Raw genomic sequence first — 26,425 nt, forward strand, 5'->3', positions numbered from 1 at the left:
CACAATTCACATGAAAAGTACAGTGGAGTATAATTGCTAGCTTGGGCTGGAAGTTTATGAATTCCATCTTCCAAAACCTTGAGGAACAACATCTCTCCATTGTTTTGTGGACAAATAACGTGCAGATGAATTTCAAATGCTTCATCAGTCTTGACTCTTGAGACCAAGAAATTCCTAGTTACATCACATATATGATCTTTTAAATGAGGAAAATTAATGAATTGCATCACATGTATGATGTGACGAGGAATTTCAAAACATTCCAAAACCTTTTGGAACAAAAGCTCGTCATTGTTTCATGGACAAATAACATGCAGACAAGGTTTGCATGCTTCATCAGTCTCGAGACCAAGAAATTCCTTGTCACATCACATAAATATCATTATCTTTCTGTATAAGTTACATCAAATATATTAGCATAAAAAAGAGAGAAAAATTACATTTAAGGTTTAACAAAGGAGAAACAATCAAAACTACCAAGAATCGACAGTCAAACAATAAAAGCGAATAAGAACTGCATCCACAGAAGCTCAATGTGATTTAACGTACCTTAGACTTCAGCTCTGCAGAAATCCCCAGTGCCTCGGGTTGTCTAAGTTGCCCTGATTGTACACGAACAGCACAGCTCGTACAACATCCTTCAACATATTAGATTATTAAATTAGAAAAATGTGATATAACAAGACCATCATATGGAGAAAATCTGATGAAAGAGAGGCTAACGGTTAAAGGTCAAAGAAACACAACCAAAAACCCAATGCATTTGACCCTAGATCAAAGAGAAATGTGCAGTTTGTGAGAAACAAACGATAGGGAACCTTAAGGTTAAAACTGTTGGGATATATACTATCAACCATGGGTTTGGTTTAGATATAGTATTTATTATAAAATAATTGTTTATTGAGTTTTAATAAAGTTTTAAATAGATCATATATTAGTTTGTGTCCTTTGGTTATATAGTAGATGATTTAGTGTATAGAGTTTAGCTTATACACGAAAGATTTTAAATCATCGGTTCTTATAAGTATAAAGTTTGAGTTCACAATCTAATGATCGAACTGGACAACCATCAGGAATGATTGTAGCACAAGATTAAATATAATTTATCTTGATTATGGAAATGGTTTAATTCCAACTTCTTGTGCTAGTACATTTTGTATTATTGAACGGATCAAGTAGAGATAAGTATTTTACTCTAACTTAATAAAATAAACTCTCTAGCCATTAAATGTACTTATACTCTTAATCTTGATATAATTTTTATTAGCTGTATATATTGTTATTTTTTTATTTATTAAAAGGCGAGATTCTTTCGTGGGTCAATATGCCTGGTAAATTGGACAATAATAATGTACATTGGCGAAATAATAGTTAGTTGATGGAATCCATGTCTCGGTTCAGAGATTGATCATACACCTTTATGAAAGCTTATAAGTTTTCATGTCTAAACCCGGCCGGTAGATTTTGTATCCAACACATGAAATAAATTAAGAGAAAGTTTAAAGGAATCAATCAATAAATCATATCGTCAGTAATTTAATTTAATTGATTAGTATCTGAATCTTAACATGGGAAATTAAATAAGATTTAATGGATGAATTTCGAAATTGAATAAGGTGTGCAATTACGGATTTTTAGTGGAATAATTCGTAATTAATTATGGTGGATATTAATTTCGAAAATTATAAATTAATTCCATAATTGGAAGCCTTGTTAATTAAATTATGTGGTCCCTGCTGTGCCTAAATAATAGGAAATAAAGGAATCATTTTTCTGGTATAAAAGAAAACCTAACAGGTTTTGGAAAAGGGTGTTAACCCTTAAAAGTTGTGCTTAAATACATAAGGTTTTCCACCTAGAGAAGAGAGAGATGGTGGCCGAATTTCAGCCATATTTTCCTAGAAAATTTCACCCACACAAAATTAGTATTTTCGAAAATTATTTGGGTAACACAATAGAAGACCGTGGAACGTTAGGAGATCGTGATCATGCGGGTGGTGGAGATGTCAACGAGACGATGTAAAATTGAAGGCTCATGTGACTGAAGAGCCGTGTTCACGCTTTAAGTGGTAACCCGTGAAATCCTATAGTTGTCTAGATTACATGTGATTTTGATACAAGGATTTCTTCCGCTGCTCATAATAATCCATCAATTGGTATCAGAGCCCACTCACATCTAATTAGATAACTAGGTTTTTCATGAAACAAGAATATCGTGTTTATGTGCGTTTTTGAGTTACATGTATATGTGATTTTCTGAGAAGCGGCACTGCTGTTTTGTGAATTAACTGTGCAAACATTTTGGATTATTCTTGTAATCATGAGATATTATTTTTTTATTTATATTTGATTGGGATGATTTGGACTATTTTTTATAAACCCTATAAAAACGCAAAATCTTATTTTGATCGAATTGCAGGTATTGTCGGAGGTCAGCAAACTTGACGGACTCCGATTGAGCCAAAATTTGGTTGGTCCACCGGAAACGACGTGGTGAGAAAAACTCATTGCTTTAGCAGTGAATCATGGTGTTTTTGGCGTTTTGAGGTCGTTGGACTGTGTTTTGGACGTTTTTCTTTTTTCTGGAAATTATCTCTTAATAATTTTAATTCGTTTTTAATTCAATGGTGGTGGGGGTGACTCCCCATGGTCTCCACGACTAAATACTGGTGATATAATGGATTTACATATTGGGTATTAGTAAATAGAGGTGTTGTTGTATCAAATTCAATAATAGAGGTATAAGATTTTATTGACTAGGTCTTACAAGATATACTTGATATTGTGTGATGATATAATTATTTTGTAAGAAAGTGAAATCCTTTGTTTGATATCCTGGCTGACTAATGATTGGCGCATTTGGCATATTTGTGCATAAAAAATTTCTCAAATTTTAGTTTATGCTTCGTGCCCTACGTGATTGCTAGTCTTGGATTTTCGATGAAAAATTTTGTTCTCTGGTTGGAGGTTGTAATTAAGTGAAATATGACGGTATTTTGTATGAGTATTATTTTATTGGCATGACTTTTAAGTTGTGGTCCATAATCTGCCATAAAATAATTTTATGAGCTACATGTATCTTCACTCGTAAATTGAGAATTTTGTGAATAATAAATAGTTACCACTAAAGTGGTTTGTTTATTTAAACTCATGGAAAATTCTTAATAAATTTGTACATGTGAAATTATGTCTATTCGATGTTTGAGCATTATGATTCATAAGTAGGATCCACAAATGGTCTATTTATTTGAGTCATTAATATCTGCTTAATGTACCATGTGAAATTATCCTTTGATAAATCTGCATTAGTGGTGGAGGTTCTTAACTAGAAAAAGACTTTTATCTTTGGATACTAGTGAGACCAACTCCATCCATAAGAAGAGATATTGGGGTTTTCGCCGAACGGGAGAAAATATAATATCTTAGGTTCTTGTGTATTTAATAAAAGGATAATTTAATGCAAAAGGAGATATTATGTATCCTAGAAATAGGTAGAACATAATATATGCCTCGAGTTCATAGTATAATTATAAGGAGAATGGAAATCAATATCATATTTGTTTTAATTCATGAAACTGCTTAAAAACAGTTATTCTCCGAGTTTGGTTACAAGCTGGTGGTCATGAATTTGACGAATTTCGATTGACCTAAAACTTGGTAGGTTCGTTGAAAATGATCTAATGAGAAAAACTCACTGCTATGCAGTGAATCATGCTGTTTTTCGGCATTTTGAGGTCATTTAGATGGGTTTCAAGCAATTTATTAAATTGAATTTGTTATAAATATGAAAAATTATTCTTTATATATCGGCTATATTTTTGTTAAATCTAAAACATGATGGTTTAACTTGACATAATATATAGCAAGAAAGCAAATCACATGGATTTAATCCTAAATACGCCAAAAATAATTTATTCGAATTTGGTTTAGTTTTTGGCGATCGTGAATTTCACGATCTCCGAATGACCTGAAATTCGGTAGGATCATCGAAAATGATTAGTTAAGAAGAACTCACTATTACGCAGTGAATTACATTGTATTTTGACGATTTGGGATCGTTTAGATGAGTTTTTTGAAGGTTTGGCGGATTAAAATATGATTTACATACGAAAAGTCATCCTTTCTATCATTTTATTTATGTCTAATTTGGAATATGATAACACATGTTGATTTGACATGAATTGGTATATGATAAGAATGTAGGTCATATTTTAAATTCTTACAAAATGCTTTAAATGGTAATTTTCCAAATTTGGTCGCAATTTTTGGAAATTGTGATTTTAACGATCTCCGATTGATCTAAAATTTGGTAAGTTTATCAAAAATAGCCCAGTGATCAATACTCACTGCTATGCAGTGAAAAACGTTAATTTTAGCGTTTTAAGACTGTTTAAATGAGGTTTTGAGCATTTTTTTAATTATGAAACTTAATCCTCAGAGAAGTTCATGGTTGTGATAAAGTGGTGATAGGATTAACCCCTATGGTCTCCATTTTTAATTTATTGTGATATAATAAATTTACGCGTTGACATTAGGTCTTCCTCCATATCGGATAAATTTATTATGAACTCACTAGATATAGTTACTAGTTATTGATAGCATGTATTAACTCTTTATCGGAGTTTAAGGGTTGAATCAATTTTGTAACTAAAATACAAGCATGATTAAGTGGTGATAGAAATATAATTCTATGGTCTTCCACTATTAATCTCAAGTGAGTAACAAATTTACGTGTTGACTTTAGGTCTTCCTCCATATCGGATAAATTTATTGTAAGCTCACTAGGTGAAATACTAGTAATTGATATCGTGTACTTACTCTCCATCTGAGCATACATGTTGGATCAATGGAACTGTCACGACCCGGATTTCCCCACCCTTGGGGGTCGTGATGGCGCCTACTCGTAGAAGCTAGGCAAGCCACAAATCATAAACTCCTACCTACTTTATTTTAAATCCTTTTATCTATCATAACAACAAGCGTTAAATATTTAAATGACAGCGGAATATGAAATCAAAACGGAAGACTTAAATTAAATAAGCTGAACAATAACGCAGAATTCAACATGTGCCTCTACCCAAGAACTGGTGTCACATCATCCACGGACTATTAAGAGTACAAAATACAATCGTTTGAAAGAAATATAGCACTGTTCATCCCGAAAACATGAGATAACAGAATGAAATATATGATAGAGGAGACGCCAGGCCTGCGGACGCGTGCAAGGCTACCTCGGAGTCTCGATGGACTGAAGGCTGGCTCCCGAGCTACTACTACTGTCTGGGACCTGGATCTGTGCAAAAGAGCACAGAGTGTAGTATCAGCACAACTGATCCCATGTGCTGGTAAGTGCCTAGCCTAACCTCGGCGAAGTAGTGACGAGGCTAGGACCAGACTACCAAATAAACCTGTGCAGTTATATAATGTACAGCGGAAAGTAAAGCATGTATAAGCAAGTAAGGATGGGAGGGGGAAACATGCTTCGGGGAATAACAGGTAAAATAGAATATCAAGAGAACCATAAAGGAACAAAAATCCAACCACTAGCAAGAATAAGGAAAACAAAGGCAGATTTCACTTTCTTTTCACATCTTGTTGCAGGCGTGCAACCCGATCCCATTTCATTATATCTCGTGGTAGGCGTACCACCCGCTCCCATTTCATTAAATCTCGTGGTAGGAGTACCACCCGCTCCCATTTTATTAAATCTCGTGGTAGGCGTACCACCCGCTCCCATTTTATTAAATCTCGTGGTAGGCGTACCACCCGCTCCCATTTCATTAAATCTCAGTTCTTCCAAATGAAATTTACTCCAACAAACGCAACAAATAATACGAATTCATAAGGCAACAAGTGCACAATAATTATGACTCACTGAGGAAAATAAGTAATGACAAGTAGCAATTAATTATGGACTTTAAGGAGAAAATAGGCAATTTAATATTTAGTATGCTAAATGTCAAGTAGCAATTATAGCATAAATTCAAGGCATAATGTTGCGCAAGGATACCTCGAGCCAATAATAACAAGTAACACAATAAAGGAAAATGCCAACATAGAGAATCACAGTAATAGTGGAATAAGACAATTAATGCACTGGAACCGATAACAACAAGAAAATCAGTAAATAAAAGTAAAGGACAACATAACTCAATTATCAGCAAGAATCAGGAAAATCAAAGACAAGTGCACGGCATCACCCTTCGTGCTTTTACTCTCGTCCTCACCAAGCAATAACATAATGAAAACGTGCACGGCATCACCCTTCGTGCTTTTGCTCTCTGTCCTCACCAAAGCAAATAGAATAATAAAATGTGCACGGCATCACCCTTCGTGATTTTACTCTCTTTCCTCACATATAATCAATAGAATTGGCACGGAATGGTACATCGTGCGGCACGACATCATCCTTCGTACTTTACACTCTTTCCTCACGATAGCAAACAATGCACGGCATCACCTTTCTTTCTTTAACACTCTTCCTCACCCAAACAACAATCACAAACAAGGGCAAGGGAAATAAACAAGAACATATAGGAATCCCGGCAAGGGAACAACAATTTAACAATTAAATCCCAGCAAGGGAGCAACAAGAAAATAATTTGTGACGACCCGACCCGTCGTCTCATGAGTTACCGCTTTGTTTCCCCTATTTTCTGCTTCTTTATGCTTCATTAACGGCGTCTTGTGTAATCGAGTTGGTTTGGATTGATTTTGGTATGAAATGAGACACTTAGTCTCTTTTAAGAAGGCATGAGCTAGAAAAGTCAACCGGGTGTTGACTTATGTGTTAGAGGGCTCGGATATGATTTCCGATGGTTCGGTTAGCTTCGGGGGTGATTTGTGGATTAGGAGTGTGATCGGATGTGGTTTTGGAGGTCCGTTGTAGAATTAGGCTTGAATTGGCGAAGTTAGTATTTTGGCGATTTCCGGTTGATAGGTGAGATTTTGATCCGAGAGTTGGAATGGAATTCTGAGAGTTGCAGTAGCTTCGTTAGGTGATTTGGGATGTTTGTGCAAAATTTCAGGTTAATCGAAGGTGATTTGATTGGGTTTTTGATAGAATGCGTGTTTCGGAGATTTCATAAGAGCTTAGGCTTGAATTCGATGCGAATTGATGGTTTTAGTATTGTTTGAGGTGTTTTGATGATTGGAACAAGCTTGGGTGATGATTTAGGATGCGTTGGTGCTTTTGGTTGAGGTCCCGGGGGCCTCGGGGTGATTTCGGATGGCTAAACGGGAAGTTTTGGACTTAGGAAGTTGCAGAAAATGCAGCAGTCAGTGCAGCAGGATCTTGGTCTTCGCGATCGCGGGAGGACCCTCGCGATCGCATAGAAGGATTTTGGGTGCCTGAGTTTTTGCTCTTCGCGTTCGCAGCCTGGGGCTCGTGTTCGCATAGGTCTGAGTTCTGGAGCATCGCGTTCGCGGTGGGGAGTCCGCGTTCGCATGGTAGAAGTTGAGGGCCCAACATATTTGTTCTTCGCGTTCGCATCAGTGGAGCCGCGATCACGTAAGAGCAGAAGTTGAAGCTTCGCGATCGCATTCGTTTGGCCGCGTTCGCATAGGCCAATTTCGAGACCTGGGAAATTTGAGCACCGCGATCGCGAGCCTGGGGCCGCGATCGCATAGAGGAAACGTCTGGACCTGGGCAGAAGTTATAAACATTTTGTTCTGCGAACCTAAGTCATTTTCCACCATTTTTTAGCACCTTGAGAGCTATTTGGAAGAAATTGAAGAGGGATTCGAAGAGGATCAATTGGAGGTAAGTTCTATGAACTAAAAACACAATTATATTGTGAAATTAACCTTGAGATTCATGAGAATTTAACTGAAAAGGGAAGAACTAGGGCTTGGGTTTTTTAATTTTAAATTGGGATTTGAGGGAGCATTTGAGCTCGGATTTGGGAGTTTTTGATATGTATAGACTCGTGGCGAGATAAGGAACCCGTTGATGTGAAAATTTTTGAGTTTCGAGAAGTGGGCTCGGGGCTCGGGGCTCGGGGCTCGGGTTTTTTCGAATTTCGGAATTTTTGATATTTTTCGATTGTTTTCGATTGGGTTTTGTTCCTTTAGCATATTGTGACGTATTCGTTGTGGCTTTGGTCAGATTTGACGCGCGAGGAGGCCAATTTGAGAGGCAAGGGCATAGCGAGCTAGAGTTTTGGCCGGCTTTGGTTAAGTAATGAATGTAAATGACGTCCTGAGGGTTTGAAACCCCGGATTGGCACATCGTAGTGCTATATTGAGGTGAGACAGGCGCTTGATGATGAGCGCGGGGTCGTTTACTATTGGGAATTTGGACTTGGTCCGTCCCGAGTGATGTTTTTACCGCGTAATTGATTGAAGCATATTTGGTATCATTATTTTATTTGACTAATTGTCATATTTGGGCTTCATGCCAATTATTTGAACCCTTCGGGGATTGCTATCACTGTTTTCTCACTATTTTGACATATTACTTGAACTCAGTCCTATTGTTTAATACTGTTTTACAAACTCAACCACTTTTACTCCGATTTGAAACTTAAATGAAATTTCTAATGATGTTTTGGGCTGAGAACTACTATTTTATTATGGCCCGAGGGGCTTATATGATAATCTGGACTGAGTATGGATCGGGCTGCGCGCCGCAGCAGTATTATATTGATATTGATACCAGGCCGAGGGCCTAGATGATGCCACGATATGGCTTGATATTGCTCTTGGGCCGTAAGGGGCCCCTCCCGGAGTCTGCACACCCCCAGTGAGCGCCGTCGACGATAAATAAATGGATCGGGCTGCACGCCGCAGCGGGTACTAGAGAGTACCGTACTATGTGCTGCATTCCTTTATTTAGCTATCATTTATTTGCTTATCTGTTGTAGATTTTCCATGTTTCTACTTCACTGGTTTATTGATTTCATGCTATTTGGTTTAAATTGCCGTATTATAGATTACAATGTGTTTATCCATGATTTCTTATTCTCAGCCTTTATTTATGTTTATTACTCACTGGGTCGGAGTACTCACATTACTCCATGCACCTTGCGTGCAGATCCAGGTGCTTCTGAGGCTGAGTGAGGATTTTCTACTGAGTAGCACATTCTCGGGAGCATCGAGGTAGCTGCAATGGCGTCCGCAACCCTGATCTCTCCCTTCTATCTTTCATTTTTATTTCGTATTCTCTAGACTGCTATGCATTTGGTTGATAAACCTGTATTAGAGGCTCAGACTTGTGACATCGGATCTTATGGGCTATGTAGTAGGATTTTATTTGATATTCCGCATGTTAAAATCTTATTTCAGACTTCTAGTGTTATGACTTGGTTATTTATTTGTGTTAATTAATAATGAACTGTATAAGGAATTGGGTTAAGGTTGTCAAATTGGTCGGGCTTGCCTAGCATTGTGTTGGGCGCAATCACGATCGGGGTTGGGGTCGTGACAAGTTGGTATCAGAGTCTAGGTTACTAGGTCTCGCAAGTCATGAGCCGGTTTAGTAGAGTCTCGCGGATCGGTACGGAGACGTCTATATTTATCCTCGAGAGGCTGCAGAACCTTTAGGAAAGCTTCATATTCTTGAAATTCGTGTCGTGCGACTTTGTTGACCCGAGAACTAAACTTCCATTATTCTATTCTCTCACAGATGGTGAGGACATGAGCGACCGGACGAGGTGGACGACCACCAGTACCACCCACTGAGGCCACCAGAGGCCGTGGACGCGGGCGTGGTCGTGGCAGAGGTAGAGTAGTGAGGGCAGCACCCGTTGATCCACCAGCTGCCCCAGCTCCGGATCAGGCTCCAGCAGCACCAGTTCAGGCACCAGTTGTGCCCATCGTGATTCCGGGTCTTTAGGAGACCTTGGCTCAGATTTTGACAATTTGCACTAGCCTGGCTCAGGCGGTTTCAGCCACCTCAGCAGAAGCTACTTCACAGGCCGGGAGAGGCAACCAGACCCCCGCTGCTCACACACCTGAGCAGGGAGTGCAGGGACTACAGAAGCCAGAGGCACCTCCAGCTCAGCAGGTTGCACCAGCACAGGAGTTCAGGGTTCCAATTATGCCGGAGGATGAGCAGCGTCGTCTTGAGAGGCTTGGTAGACTCCAGCCTCCGACATTCAGTGGTGCTGAGGGCGAGGATGCCCAGGGTTTTCTTGACAGGTGTCAGCGGATGCTCCGTACATCAGGGATTCTTGAGTCTAGTGGTGTGGCATTTACCACCTTTCAGTTTAACGGGGCTGCTCTTACCTGGTGGGAGGACTTTGAGAGGCGTAGGCCTGCCGGTGCAGCACCCCTTTCTTGGCAGCAGTTCTCCGCTCTCTTCCTAGAGAAGTATGTACCACAGTCCCGCAGGGAGGAGCTGCGTAGGCAGTTTGTGTGGTTGACGCAGGGGGATATGACTGTGACCCAGTATGAGGTGAGGTTTTCACAGTTGGCCCGTCATGCTATTTGGATGATTCCGGCAGATCGCGAGAGGATCCAGAGGTTTGTGGATGGCCTTAACTACCATCTCCGTATCCTGATGACTGGAGAGAGAGTATTGGGTGCTACGTTTGAGGAGGTGCTGGATATCACTCGTGAGATCGAGTTAGTACGCCGTCGAGAGCGAGAGGAGAGGGAGCCAAAATGCCTCGTGGATCGGGCAGTTACAGTGGTGCTCCTTCGAGGGGTCAGTTCCAGCATGGTAGAGGTCGTTCTTTCAGGCCTGCTCAGTCGGCCCATCCAGAGTATCGTGGGCATCTTCAGGCCGTGGTCATCATGGGTCTCAGTAGGGCCAGTCTTCACTCACCGCCCTCCCAGCTCACAGTTCATCTCATGCCCCATCAGCTCAGGGTTCTTCTGCGCCGAGTGCATCTGCTAGTCACCCGGGTGCGAGGGTTTCCCTTCGGTCCCCATCTCCAGTACTGGGTAGTTGTTATGAGTGCGGAGAGTTTGGGCATATGAGGAGGCAGTGTCCTCGACTTCGTGGCAGTCAGCATCAGCAGAGGGGTCAGCCCTCAACTTCTGCTCCAGTTACTTCACCATCCGCCCAGCCAGCCAAGGACGGAGATCAGGTAGCCAGGGGTGGAGATCAGGCAGCCAGGGGTCTCCCCAGAGGTGGAGGTCGATCAGGCGGTGGCCAGGCTTATTTTTATGTTATTCCAGGCAGGACAGATGCCATTGCTTCAGATGCTGTCATAACTGGTATTGTTTCAGTCTGCCACAGAGATGCCTCAGTATTATTTGATCCCGGTTCCACCTATTCTTACGTGTCTTCATATTTTGCTCATTATTTGGGTGCGCCCCGGGAGTTTCTTGCTTTACCTGTTTATGTGTCTACCCCGGTGGGCGACACTGTTGTTGTAGACCGTGTGTACCGATCATGTGTTGTGACTATTGGGGGTCTGGAGACCCGAGTTGATCTATTGCTATTGAGAATGGTGGACTTCGATGTTATTTTGGGCATGGATTGGCTATCTCTGTGTCATGCTATTCTAGACTGTCATGCTAAGACAGTCACTTTGGCTATGCCGGGTGTACCGCGGATCGAGTGGTGTGGTGTGACTGATTATGTTCCGAGTAGAGTGATTTCTTTCTTGAAGGCCCAGCGTATGGTTGGGAAGGGTTGTCTCTCGTATCTTGCTTTTGTGAGGGATGTTGGAGCTGAGGCTCCTAGTATTGATTCCGTTACAGTGGTGAGGGATTTTCTGGACGTATTTCCTGCAGACCTGCCGGGCATGCCACCGGACAGGGACATTGATTTTGGTATTGACCTGGTGCCGGGCACTCAGCCCATCTTTATTCTGCCATATCGTATGGCACAACCGGAGTTGAAAGAATTGAAGGAGCAGCTTCAGGAACTCCTAGATAAGGGGTTCATTCGGCCTAGTGTGTCACCGTGGGGTGCGCCAGTTCTGTTTGTGAAGAAGAAGGATGGCACAATGAGAATGTGCATCGATTATAGGCAATTGAAACAAGGTAGCAATTAAGAACAAGTATCCCCTGCCTCGAATTGATGATTTATTTGACCAGCTTCAGTGAGCGAGGGTGTTCTCCAAGATTGACCTCCGTTCGGGTTATCACCAGTTGAAGATCTGGGACTTAGATATTCTTAATACTGCTTTCAGGACTACATATGGTCACTATGAGTTTCTTGTCATGTCTTTCGGGCTGACCAATGCCCTAGCAACGTTCATGCATTTGATGAACAGTGTATTTCGGCCTCATCTGGATTCGTTCGTTATTGTTTTCATTGATGATATTCTGATGTACTCGCGTAGTCAGCAGGAGCACGCGGAGCATTTGCGAGTTGTATTGCAGAGATTGAGGGAGGAGAAGCTTTATGCAAAGTTCTCCAAGTGTGAGTTTTGGCTCAGTTCAGTGGCTTTCTTGGGACACGTAGTGTCCAGTGAGGGTATTCAGGTTGATCCAAAGAAGATAGAGGCGGTTCAGAGTTGTCCTAGACCGTCCTCAGCCACGGAGATTCATAGTTTTCTTGGGTTGGCAGGCTATTATCGCCGATTTGTTCAGGGTTTTTCATCCATTGCATCGCCCTTGACCAGGTTGACTCAGAAGGGTGCTTCATTTGTATGGTCGGACGAGTGTGAGGAGAGCTTTCAGAAGCTCAAGACAGCTTTGACCATAACTCCAGTATTGGTTTTGCCATCAGCTTCAGGTTCATATACCGTATATTGTGATGCTTCGAGAGTTGGGATTGGTTGTGTATTGATGCAGGAGGGTAGAGTTATTGCTTATGCATCTCGTCAGTTGAAGCCCCATGAGAAGAACTACCCTGTTCATGATTTGGAGTTGGCTGTTATAGTTCATGCATTGAAGATTTGGAGGCACTACTTGTATGGCTTATCTTGTGAGGTATTCACCGATCATCGCAGTCTGCAGCATTTGTTCAAGCAAAAGGACCTTAATTTGAGGCAGCGGAGGTGGCTAGAGTTGCTTAAGGATTATGATATTACCATTCCGTATCATCCGGGAAAGGCCAATGTAGTGGCCGATGCTTTGAGCTGAAAGGCAGTGAGTATGGGGAGCTTGGCATACATTCCAGTTGGGGAGAGGCCATTTGCAGTTGATGTTCGGGCCTTGGCCAATCGGCTTGTGAGATTAGATATTTCGGAGCCCAACCGGGTGTTAGCTTGCGTTGTTTCTCGGTCTTCCTTATATGATCGCATCAGAGAGCGCCAGTATGACGATCCGCATTTGCTTGTCCTTAAGCACGGAGTTCAGCATGGCGATGCCAGAGATGTGACCATTGGTGATGATGGTGTGTTGAGGATGCAGGGCCGGATCTGTGTGCCCAATGTGGATGGGCTTAGAGAGTTGATTCTAAAGGAGGCCCATAGCTCGCGGTATTCTATTCATCCAGGTGCCGCAAAGATGTATCAAGATTTGAGGCAGCACTACTTGTCACGCCCCAACCTCGGGAGGCGTGACCGGCGCTCAATCGAGTGAATCCAACTGAGCAAGCCTTACCAATTACTACCTACCCAACTCAATACGAATAAGGGGACTATGCTTTCATTTATTCAACAAAGGAAGATAGCATATTCAACATTTTTAGTTCATTTTAGATCACAACATTAAACTGTAGATAAGTTAGTTTCCAAGGTTCCATTAGAGTTACAATTCGTAGGCAACATAAGTTTAGAATTACAACATGGAAAGCACGCCCATTCAATACCCACACATGACCCACATATATGTCTACGGAGCCTCTAAGGATACAAAAATAAATGTGACAACGCCGGCAAGAAGACCCCGACTATACCTCAAAAGTGGAAGTCCAAAATAAGAAGATGTGCAATATAGCCCCTTGAAGGAGAAAGGGGCTCACCAAGATCTTTGAGAAGGAGAAAGCTCCGCTACACACGATCGGCAATATCCGCTATGGAGCCACCTACATTCATTTAAAAATGTAGCGCCCCCGGCAAAAGGGACGTTAGTACCATGGAATAGTACTAGTATGTATAACTAAACACCATTTTACTAGAAAGAACTACCAAGCAATGACAAGTAAATCACATAGGTGAATCAAATATGCAAATCGTAGAATCATTCACGTAATTCCCATAACTTAGTTTGGGGCATTTCTTTCTTACGTTCATCACTGTTCTCAATACCACCGCTATCTTGAGCGGAGTCCGATCACGACCCGACCGGCTAGGTTGCCTCATTTGAGGCATATATCTCAATCACTATTTCATTTCCTTTATCCGGAGTTCAATATCAGCACATTACCACCATGTGTGCGGCATGGTGTCCGATCACGACCCGATCGGTTAGGCCGCCTTATCTAGGCGTTGTTCCTTTCTCATTAGTCATCACATATGATTCTTTATTTCACATATATCATATCAATTCCTTGGCACTTAGGGCCACCATTATCACATCGTTTTCCATTTTCAATATTCATCTTGCAAGTTGTGATCATAGACATATACAAGAGTAATTTAAGTTGCAAGCACGGGTAAGTGAGCACATAGCTAGCATGAATAATTCTCAGTTTCAATCTTGGCCTATAGCCTAAGCATTTCAACACATAATTGTATTTTTCATACTTCTCTAAATTTTCAAGAATGGTACATTACATCACATTGAGGCACATCCTTCACGTATATGTGTAGATAATTGCAAATCAATTAACGCGCAATGACAATCAATACATTAACCAATTCAAATCTTACCACACTTTCATAAACGCCCACTGAGCTCAATTTCTAATAAAAGGGGGTTTTAGCCATACATACCTCAATATAGCTTCCCTTACTCTTTACAAATTTCCGGAACTCTTATCTCTTCGATCTATTATGAAAGAATTACAAATTAATCCGAGAATTAGAGACGAGGTTGAGATTCTAGCTTGGTTCGAGCATAATATCAAACACTAAAGGTGCATTATGATCTTAGGCCCCTTTTGAGAGAAATTTCTATCCTTTTATACCCCAATTGCTCCCTTTTTAGTTTACTAGCTCCCAATACCCTAAGTTTTGATATGCATGCAAGGAATTAATTCTTATACCCATGAACTACATTACTAATGACCTTTTATAGCTGAGTGTAGAAATAATAACTGAGGTGACGAAGCCTTACCTCTTGAGATGAAAATTTAGTTGCCTTTGCTTGATTATTTTCAAGGATTTAACAAGGTTTCATGGAGTAATTTGATGGGGAGAAATTTCTCTCACTTAGACCCCTCTCTCTCACTCTAGAAATGTCCAGAAAAATTCTCAAAATGAGCTATAATACCGAATATAATGATAGGGGCGTCGGGTTAAGAATTAGAAAATTAGAGCACCGAGTCGGATCTGCGATCGCAAAATGGAAATGCGGGCTGCAGATTGGACCACAAAAAGATCCCCAAAATCAGAACACTCTGCTTGGGTATGCGATGGAAATGCGGTCTGCATACCCGTTCTGCGGTCGCATTACACACCGCAAAACTGACCTTCACAAGATCCTAAGGAAATTATGCGATGACTATGCGGTCCGCATATCGGTTATGCGATTGCATAATGGACCACATTTTTAACCTCAAATTAGCTAACACCCTGACTCACTCTGCGGCAGAAATGCGGTCCGCATACCTGGTATGCGACCGCATTCTAGACCGCATATTTGTACTTTTCTGGAAAACTTTGATTCTTGGTTTTTAAATGCATAGATCAGCTCAAAGAGTCCGAACCGCGTAATTGATTGAAGCATATTTGGTATCATTATTTTATTTGACTAATTGTCATATTTGGGCTTCATGCCAATTATTTGAACCCTTCGGGGATTGCTATCACTGTTTTTTCACTATTTTGACATATTACTTGAACTCAGTCCTATTGTTTAATATTGTTTTACAAACTCAGCCACTTTTACTCCGATTTGAAACTTAAATGAAATTTCTAATGATATTTTGGGCTGAGAACTACTATTTTATTATGGCCCGAGGGGCTTATGTGATAATCTGGACTGAGTATGGATCGGGCTGCGCGCCGCAGCAGTATCATATTGATATTGATACCAGGCCGAGGGCCTAGCTGATGCCACGAGATGGCTTGATATTGCGCTTGGACCGTAAGGGGCCCCTCCCGGAGTCTGCACACCCCCAGTGAGCGCCGTAGACGATAATAGATCGGGCTGTACACCGCAGCGGGTACTAGAGAGTACCGTACTATGTGCTGCATTCCTTTATTTAGCTATCATTTATTTGCTTATCTGTTGTAGATTTTCCATGTTTCTACTTCACTGGTTTATTGATTTCATGCTACTTGGTTTAAATTGCCGTATTATAGATTACAATGTGTTTATCCATGATTTCTTATTCTCAGCCTTTATTTATGTTTATTACTCACTCGGTCGGAGTACTCATATTACTCCCTGCACCTTGCGTGCAGATCCAGGTGCATCTGAGGCTGAGTGAGGATTTTTTGTTGAGCAACGCATATCTGGGAGCATCGAGGTAGCTGCATGGCGTCCGCAACCCTGATCTCTCTCTCTTCTATCCTTGTTTTTATTTCGTATCTCCCAGGTGGATGCCTCAGGAGGCTGACCTCTCCACTGGACAAGAACAGAAGGGAAACTCTTCGACCTCAACTGACGAATCTGTCGGTCTAGAATAGTTACCGGCTCCTCCTCATAAGATAAGTCCTTGTCTAACTGGACAGTGCTGAAATATAACACGTGGCCTGGATCGCCGTGATACCTCCGAAGCATGGACACATGAAACACTGGATGCACAGCTGATAAGCTCGATGGCAATGCAAGTCTATAGGCCACCTCTCCCACTCGATCAAGAATCCCAAACGAACCAATGAACCTAGGGCTAAGCTTGCCCCTTCTTCCCAAATCTCATCACGCCCTTCATAGGCGACACTCGGAGCAATACCCGCTCACTTACCATAAAAGCCACATCTCGAACCTTGCGGTCTGCATAACTCTTTTGCCTGGACTGAGCTGAACGAAGCCTATCCTGAATGATCCTGACCTTGTCCAAGGCCTCCTGAACCAGATCTGTACCCAACAACAGAGCCTCTCCCAGCTCAAATCATCCAATCGGAGATCGACACCGCCTACCATATAAAGCTTCATAAAGAGCCATCTGAAAGCTTGACTGGTAACTATTGTTGTAGGCAAACTCTGCTAAGGGCAAAAACTGATCCCACGAACCTCCAATGTCAATAACACAGGCTCAGAGCATATCCTCCAAGATCTGAATAGCCCGCTCGGACTGTCCGTCCGTCTGGGGATGAAATGCTGTGCTCAACTCAACTCGCGTGCCCAACTCTCGCTGAATTGCTCTCCAGAAGCGCGAGGTAAACTGCGTACCCCAGTCCAAAATGATAGATGCGGGCATACCATGAAGATGAACAATCTCCCGAATGTAGATCTCAGCTAACCTCTCAGAAGAATAGGAGACTGCCACAAGAATGAAATGCCCTGACTTCCTACTCAAAGCATCGGCCACCACATTGGCCTCTCTCGGATGATTTAAAATGGTGATATCATAATCCTTCAACAACTCCAACCACCTTCTCTACCTCAAATTCAACTCTCTTTGCTTGAACAAATACTGAAAACTCTTGTGATCCATGAACACCTCACATGCCACGCCACACAGATAATGCCTCCAAATCTTCAATGCGTGAACCATGGCTGCCAACTCCAAATCATGAACCGGATAGTTCTTCTCATGAATCTTCAACTTCCGCGAAGCATAGGCAATGACTTTGCCGTCCTGCATCAACACTGCTCCAAGCCCAACACGGGAAGCATCACAATAGACTGTATAAGGCCCTGAACCTGTGGGCAAAACCAACACTGGTGCCGTAGTCAGAGCTGTCTTGAGCTTCTGAAAGCTTGCCTCACACTCATCCGACCATCTGAACTGGGCACCCTTCTGGGTCAATCTGGTCATCGGGGCTACAATAGATGAAAACCCCTCCACGAACCGACGATAGTAGCCTGCCAATCCCCAAGCAACTCCAAATCTCTGTAGCTGATGCTGGTCTAAGCCAGTTCTTGACTGCCTCAATCTCCTTCGGATCAACCTGAATACCCTCTGCTGACACCACATGACCCAAAAATGCAACTGAACTCAACCAGAATTCACACTTCGAGAACTTAGCATATAACTGACTATCCCTCAAAGTCTGAAGAACCACTCTAAGATGTTGCTCGTGCTCCTCTCGGTTATGGGAATATATCAAAATATCATCATGAAGACTATCACGAACGAATCCAAATAAGGCCTGAACACTCGGTTCATCAAATCCATAAAAGATGTTGGGGCATTTGTCAACCCGAATGACATGACCAAGAACTCATAATGCCCGTACCGAGTGCGGAAAGCTGTCTTAGGGATATCGGACGCCCTAATCCTCAACTGATGGCAGCCAGATCTCAAGTCAATGTTTGAAAATACCTTGGCACCCCGAAGCTGATCAAACCAATCATCAATCCTCGGCAATGGATACTTATTCTTGATTGTAACCTTGTTCAATTGCCGATAATCAATACACATTCTCATTGAACCATCTTTTTCTTAACAAACAACACCGGCGCACCCCAAGGCGAAACACTAGGTCAAATGAAACCCTACTCAAGCAAGTCTTGCAACTGCTCCAACTCTTTCAACTCAGGCGGGGCCACACGATACGGCGGGATTGAAATGGGCTGAGTACCCGAAGCCAAATCAATGTAAAAGTCAATATCCCTGTCGGGTGGCAGGTCTGAAGGGAAAACCTCAGGAAACTCACGAACAACGGGCACAGAATCAATAGAAGAAACCTCAGCACTAGAATCACGAACATATGCCAAATATGCCAAACACCCCTTTTTGACCATACGCCGAGCCTTCACATAAGAGATAACCCTACGGGTACAATGACCTGGAGTCCCTCTCCACTCTAAACGAGGCAAACCCGGTAAAGCTAAGGTCACAGTCTTTGCATGATAGTCCAAGATAGCATGGTAAGGTGATAACCAGTCCATCTCCATTATAACACTGAATTCATCCATGTCCAAAAGAAGCAAATCTACACGAGTCTCAAAACCTCCAATCACCCCTATACATGAACAATGGAAACGATCCACCATAATAGAATAACTAGGCATGACCGGATACGGCGGAAAATAAAATCGAAGCTTCTCTACCACAAAACAGAAAAATACCTGCACCTCCACCTCTAATACCTTTACTCCACCTCTAGCATCTCTACCTCCACCTATAATACCTCTCTCTGAGTGATGTGGAGAAACTCCTCCAGAAATAGCTGCGTGAACTGCTCCAAAGTCAAAGCTGGTGACCTAACTGGTATAGCCAATCAATAACCTCTCCAGCAGGTCTTGGCAGATCCAGACAAGCGAAAGGTAGCTAAATCGACCCCATTGGTCTCCATGATCCCCATGTTCCTGAGAACCTCGTGATAGCTGTCTAGATAATCCTGGGGATCCTCAGTAGATGCACCGCTGAATGTAGTAGTGAAGAGCTTGGTGAAACTTATCCAACCTCCACAAAGCCTCCGAAGACGTAGCTGATCTATCAATGGTTTGTGCTGCTGCTCAACTGAAGAAGCGGTACATGACCTCGCCATTCGCGAAGGGACAAGAGTAGAGGTTTCAATTTAGCATTTGAGAAACAAAACCGCATGACAGGAAAGAACAAGATGTGAAGTTTTCCTAACTCCGTAGCCTCTAGGGGATAAATACAGACGTCTCCGTACCGATCCCTCAGACTCTACTGAGCTTGTCCGTGAATTGTGAGACCTGTATAACCTAGAGCTCTGATACCAACTTGTCACGACCCGGATTTCCCCACCCTCGGGGATCGTGATGGCGCCTACTCGTAGAAGCTAGGCAAGCCACAAATCATAAACTCCTACCTACTTTATTTTAAATCCTTTTATCTATCATAACAATAAGCATTAAATATTTAAATGATAGCGGAATATGAAATCAAAACGGAAGACTTAAATTAAATAAGCTGAACAATAATGCGGAATTCAACATGTGCCTCTATCCAAGAACTGGTGTCACATCATCCACGGACTACTAAGAGTATTAAATACAATCATTTGAAAGAATTATAGCACTGTTCGTCCCGAAAACATGAGATAACAGAATGAAATATATGATAGAGGAGACGTCAGGCCTGCGGACGCGTGCAAGGCTACCTCGGAGTCTCGATGGACTGAAGGTTGGCTCCCGAGCTACTACTACTGTCCGGGACCTGGATCTGTGCAAAAGAGCACAGAGTGTAGTATCAGCACAACCGACCCCATGTGCTGGTAAGTGCCTAGCCCAACCTCGGCGAAGTAGTGACGAGGCTAGGACCAGACTACCAAATAAACTTGTGCAGTTATATAATGTACAACGGAAAGTAAAGCAGGTTAAGCAAGTAAGGATGGGAGGGGGAAACATGCTTCGGGGAATAATAGGTAAAACAGAATATCAAGAGAACCATAAAGGAACCAAAATCCAACCACTAGCAAGAATAAGGAAAACAAAGGCAGATGTCACTTTCTTTTCACATCTTATTGCAGGCGTGCAACCCGATCCCATTTCATTATATCTCGTGGTAGGCGTACCACCCGCTCCCATTTCATTAAATCTCGTGGTAGGCATACCACCCGCTCCAATTTCATTAAATCTCGTGGTAGGCATACCACTCGCTCCCATTTCATTAGATCTCGTGGTAGGCGTACCACCCGCTCCCATTTCATTAAATCTCAGTTCTTCCAGATGAAATTTACTCCAACAAACGCAACAAATAATACGAAATCATAAGACAACAAGTACACAATAATTATGACTCACTGAGGAAAACAAGTAATGACAAGTAGCAATTAATTATGGACTTTAAGGAGCAAATAGGCAATTTAATATTTAGTATGCTAAATGTCAAGTAGCAATTATAGCATAAATTCAAGGCATAATGTTGTGCAAGGATACCTAGAGCCAATAATAACAAGTAATACAATAAAGGAAAATGCCAACATAAAGAATCACAGTAATAGTGGAATAAGACAATTAATGCACTGGAACTGATAACAACAAGAAAATCAGTAAATAAAAGTAAAGGACAACATAACTCAATTATCAGCAAGAATCAGGAAAATCAAAGACAAGTGCATGGCATCATCCTTCGTGCTTTTACTCTCGTCCTCAGCAAGTAATAACATAATGAAAACGTGCACGGCATCACCCTTCGTGCTTTTACTCTCTTTCCTCACCAAAGCAATTAGAATAATAAAATGTGCACGGCATAATCCTTCGTGCTTTTACTCTCTTTCCTCACATATAATCAATATAATTGGCACGGAATGGTACATCGTGCGGCACAGCGTCACCCTTCGTGCTTTACACTCTTTCCTCACAATACCAAACAATGCACGGCATCACCCTTCGTGCTTTAACACTCTTCCTCACCCAAACAACAATCACAAACAAGGGCAAGGGAAATAAACAAGAACATATAGGAATCCCGGCAAGGGAACAACGATTTAACAATTAAATCCCGGCAAGGGAGCAACAAGTAAATAATTAAATCCCGGCAAGGGAACAAGAATTAAATAATCCAATCCCAGCAAGGGAACATTTCAATAACTCTTTCCCTATCTTTCACTTGTACTTCATAACTCACTTTACCACTTGAGCCAATGCTCCAAAGGGTTCAATCATCTCATATACTTTCACAAATTCATAATATAACTCGAGCCAATGCTCCAAAATGTTCAAAGGTCTCAATTCCTTCCACAAACTTTTCACAACAAATAGAAATCATGAAAATCACAACATAAGACTCACGGTCATACTTGACGCCAACGTATAGATACTCGTCACCATGCCTATACGTCGTACTCAACAATTATCACATAGCAAATAGGACTCAACTCCGAATCCCTCAAGCTAAGGTTAGACCAAACACTTACCTCGATGCCTTGAACACAACTCAAGCCTCAATTATAGCTTTCCCCTTGATTCCACCGCCAATTCGCTCGTATCTAATCACAAATTACTTGATTACATCAATAAACACTAAATGAATCAACCCCAATGCATGAAAATGAGTTTTCCACAGTTTTACCCAAAAAGTCAAAAATCGCCCCGGGCCCACGTGGTCAAAACCCGAGGTTCGAACCAAAACCCGATTACCCATTCCCCCACGAACTCAAATATATAATTTGTTTTGAAATCGGACCTCAAATTGAGGTCCAAAACCCCAATTTTTTGAAAAACCTAGGTTCCACCCAAAACACCCAATTTCCCCCATGTAAATCTTTGATTTTAGGTTGAAATCATGTTAAAAGATGTCAATGATTGAAAGAAATGAGTAAAAACTAACTTACAATTGGTTTGGAAGAAGACTTGTTCTTGAAAAATCGCCTAAGTGTGTTTGGGTTTGAGAAAATATGAAAAATGGGGTTCAAAATCGTTTAAGTGTAAAAATTGCAGGTCTCAGTTATGGGAAATGCGAACAGGGGTTCGCAATTGCGAACCCCGACCTGTTGATGTGGGAATTGCGAAGATATAGTTCGCATTTGCGAACACTGACAGAATCCTTGACTTTCGCATTTGCGAGAGTCTGGCCGCAATTGCGAATTCGCTTTTGCGATGGTGAGGTCGCATTTGCGACTCAGGCTGCCAGCCCCCTCCTTCGCATTTGCGAGTGGTTTGTCGCACTTGCAGGCTCGCAATTGTGAGCCTGGCTTCGCAAATGCGAAGCCTGCAGGTCAGTTAATACCAGAAAATTTTAAGTCCAAAAATGCAACTCGTGGCCTATCCAAACCTCACCCGAGCCCTCGGGGCTCCAAACCAAATATACACACAACCTCAAAAATATCCTACGGACTTATTCATGCGATCAAATCGCCAAAATAACATCATAAACATCGGATTAAACCTCAAAATCCATGAATTCTTTCAAACTTCATAAAACATCAAATTTTCCAATTTAGGTCTGAACCACGTCAAACGACGTTCGTTTTTCACCAAATTTCACAGAAACATCTTTAATCATACATAAGACCTGTACCGGGCGCCAGAACCAAAATACGGGCCCGATACTAACATGTTTTAATCAAATTTCATTTCCAATTTTCTTAAACAATTTCAGAAAATAATATCTTTCAAAAATTCATTTCTCGGGCTTGGGACCTCGGAATTCGATCCGGGAATACACCCAAGTCCCATATTTTCCTACGGACCCTCCGGGACCGCCAAATCACGGGTCCGGGTCCGTTTACCCAAAACGTTAACCAAGGTCAAATTTATTCATTTTAACATCAAAACTTAGCAATTTTCATAGAATTTCATATTTATGCTTTCCAGCTACGCGCACGCAAATCGAGGCGACTCTAAATGAGGTTTTCAAGGTCTCAAAGTGATAGAATTTAATAAAAAGCAGGTGATGACCCTTTGGGTCGTCACAGGAACTAGAGCTATTAATTATGATGCTCACTTGACTTAAATTAACAATATACTCTACATCTGAGTTGGGTCTGTTTTAATTTATTTGAGTGAATAATCTGGCATTACATATGTATGTTGCATGACATAGTTCTTTTTCCATCGAAATTGCTATTCAAGATGCATGAATACATATATGTGTAGTGTGTTTAAAATTTTCGTATTAAATAGTTATATACAATTGACTGAAAATAATAGTATACTATCCATCTGAGTTGGTTTTATCTATTTTTGGATTGTATAATTCTTGCATTATATAATATACTTGCATGAATAATTCTTTTCCCGTCGAAATTTATTATTCGAAATGCATGTATGTATATAAATATTGAATGCAGTCTGAATCTTTGTTTTGACTTATTATGATCTATTTAATATTTTTATCTCAACTCCACAATGACTTTATGCAATTTGTCGTATTACTTGTTAAAATTTTCTTTTAGTGATAAGACATTAATTTAAAGGATGCAATATATGCACCTTTTGTTAGAAGGAATTTAATTTCGATTTCTGGGCAAAATAAGAGATGGATATTTGTTTTATTATTCGAATAACTCTTGAGTTATTGAGCTTTATATAAACAATTTCAGCTCTTTGGTAACAATGAATGCATGACCTTAATTATTGTATAATTAAATGTCTCTCCTAGAACAGAACAATATTAGTCTACCCTCACAAGAGATATGTTCTTCAAGATTGAGTAAAAACTTATTTTGTGCACTTTTTGTCTAAGTCATATTAAATCTGGATAGGATTTCAAGTTTGGCAAAGGATAGACTTAAATGTCACATGAAAGTAGAGGCACTACCAACCTTGTGGAATTCCATGTTTGGAAGGAAATTTAACTAAAGATGTTCCCTTTCAAAAGGAATAAAGCTAAATGACAAGCTGAATGATCTCTTCTGATTTTTGTATGGTTAAATGAACCATACTGGTAAAGAGATAGTTTTTGAATATTTTTGTGACGTTCTTTACTCTCAAAAATATTATATAATTTATTTGATCCACCCCGTAAAGTCTTAAATGATTAAGTAATTCAAGGTTGTTAAAGACTTGAAACGAAGAAGCACCAAGGGAAATATATTAAGTTACTGCAATTTTGATTGTAGTGGCGAGCACGCCCTTAGAGGTTCTTTGTTACTTATTCAGAATAAGGGATATTACATCTCAATTTGAACTACAACAACACGTAAACGTCCATAATAGAGTTGTGTGTAGAAAAGAAGAAATAAGTCTTTTTGGACATGGCATAGATTAAATGGAACGTGTTATTCATGATTTGCCCTTATTTTATTTTTTTGGGAATAATTTCCTAGAAACTTGCAAATTACATTCTGAGACTAAATGTAAGCTCAGTCTGTGGCAGTGTTCCAGATATAGTGGATTGTCCCACAATATGTGCTGAAAGGGAAAAAGATATGTTAAGTTGAATAAGAATGTAAAAGGTGCATGTTTTATGAATATCCAAAGAAAACGAATGGAAAGTTTTTATTGTCCTAAAGGAAAATTAAGGCAATTGTTAAAGCAATGCATTTTTTAGATAAAGGACTGTTTAATAAAACATGTTCCTAAGAAGTAAATTTGTTTTTTAAACAGGAAACTGGGCCAAAGAAATTAACTATAATGTTCAAGAACATCAAAACTACATATGTCGGAATTGACGTTCCATATATTTAAGTGGTGGGAAGAACCGTTAATAGACCATAATTTGGCGAGTGGGAGTGATGTGTTGAACAATGAAACACTATAGTAAGAAATCACTAATATTTGGAATGTCCGTAAGGTAATGCAGGTATATTAGAGTATTCATGAAGTGGGAAGAATGTTAAAGAAATCAATATTCGGTGTAACACCCTTGGGATAGTTTCGGTAACAGGATCCGTGAAAAGAGTTTAATACAAAACTAGATAGTACGACAAAAGCATTACTTGTCAAAGATTGCATCAGAAAAATACCTTGGCAAGATTCTGCTCTTTAACAACAAAAACCTTATTTGGTGAAGACTTTTAAATAAGTCATAGAAAGAATTCCTGGGGAAAGTGTAGATGCATGGTTATGAGTCTAAGTTCCGGAGATTGTTTGGGCATATAACTTATTACCATGCATTAGGATATAGTATATTTCTAATAATTGTCATGGTTAAAAGTCTAAGTGGGAGATTGTTGGGATATAATACTATTAACGCATAGGGTTTTGGTTTAGATATAGTATTTAATTAATGAAATAATTGTTTATTCAGTTTTAATAAAAGTTTTAAATTAGATCATATATTAGCCCGTGTCCTTTGCTTATATAAGTAGAATGAATTTAGTGTATAGAGATTAGCTTATACACGGAAGATTAAATCATCAGTTCTTATAAGTAATAAAAGATTGAGTTCACACAATCTAAAGAATGGAATTGGACAAAAAACCATCAAGGAATAATTGTAGCAAAGATTAAATATAATTTTATCTTGATTAGGAAATGGTTTATTCCAACTCTTGTGACTAAGAACATTTTGTATGTATTGAACAGGACAAGTAAAGATAAGTATTTTTATTGAACTTAATAAAATAACTCTATAAGCCATTAAATTGTCACTTATAATAACTCTTAATCCTTGATATAAATTATTAATTATTAGTTGTATAATATTAATTATTGGTTTTTGTTTTATTAATGCAAAATTCTTTCCCGTGGGTTAATGATACTTGGTAAATTGGAACAATAATAATGTAAACACTGGCAAAGTAAATAGTTAGTTTGATGAAAATCAAACGTTCCTGGGTTAGAGATTTGATGATAACACCTTTATATGAAAGCTTATAAAGTTTTCAATGTGTAAACCTCGGCCAGTAATTTGGTAAATCCCAAAACCATATGAAATAAATTAAGGCAAAAGTCTCTAAGAAAAGGAATTAATTTTTCAAATAACTTTAAAAAAATCGTCCAGTTCATTTTTATTTAATTGATATATCTAATCTTTAAACATGGGGAGTTAAATATATAAGATTTA

General features: G+C 40.4%; 1 protein-coding gene across 1 annotated transcript in view; it reads right to left on the bottom strand.

Moving 5' to 3' along the window:
* Positions 1-26,425, bottom strand: part of LOC109240498 (ferredoxin-2-like) — a gene marked incomplete at its 5' end in the record, with an annotated part of 40,236 nt that overhangs the window by 663 nt on the left and 13,148 nt on the right. The window contains one exon of the mRNA XM_019407153.1: positions 550-638. Within this exon, the coding sequence (XP_019262698.1) occupies positions 550-638 (89 nt within the window). The remainder of the gene's footprint in view (positions 1-549; positions 639-26,425) is intronic.

This window comes from Nicotiana attenuata, unplaced genomic scaffold (genome assembly GCF_001879085.1).
Source record: "Nicotiana attenuata strain UT unplaced genomic scaffold, NIATTr2, whole genome shotgun sequence".
Taxonomy (NCBI): Eukaryota; Viridiplantae; Streptophyta; class Magnoliopsida; order Solanales; family Solanaceae; genus Nicotiana; species Nicotiana attenuata.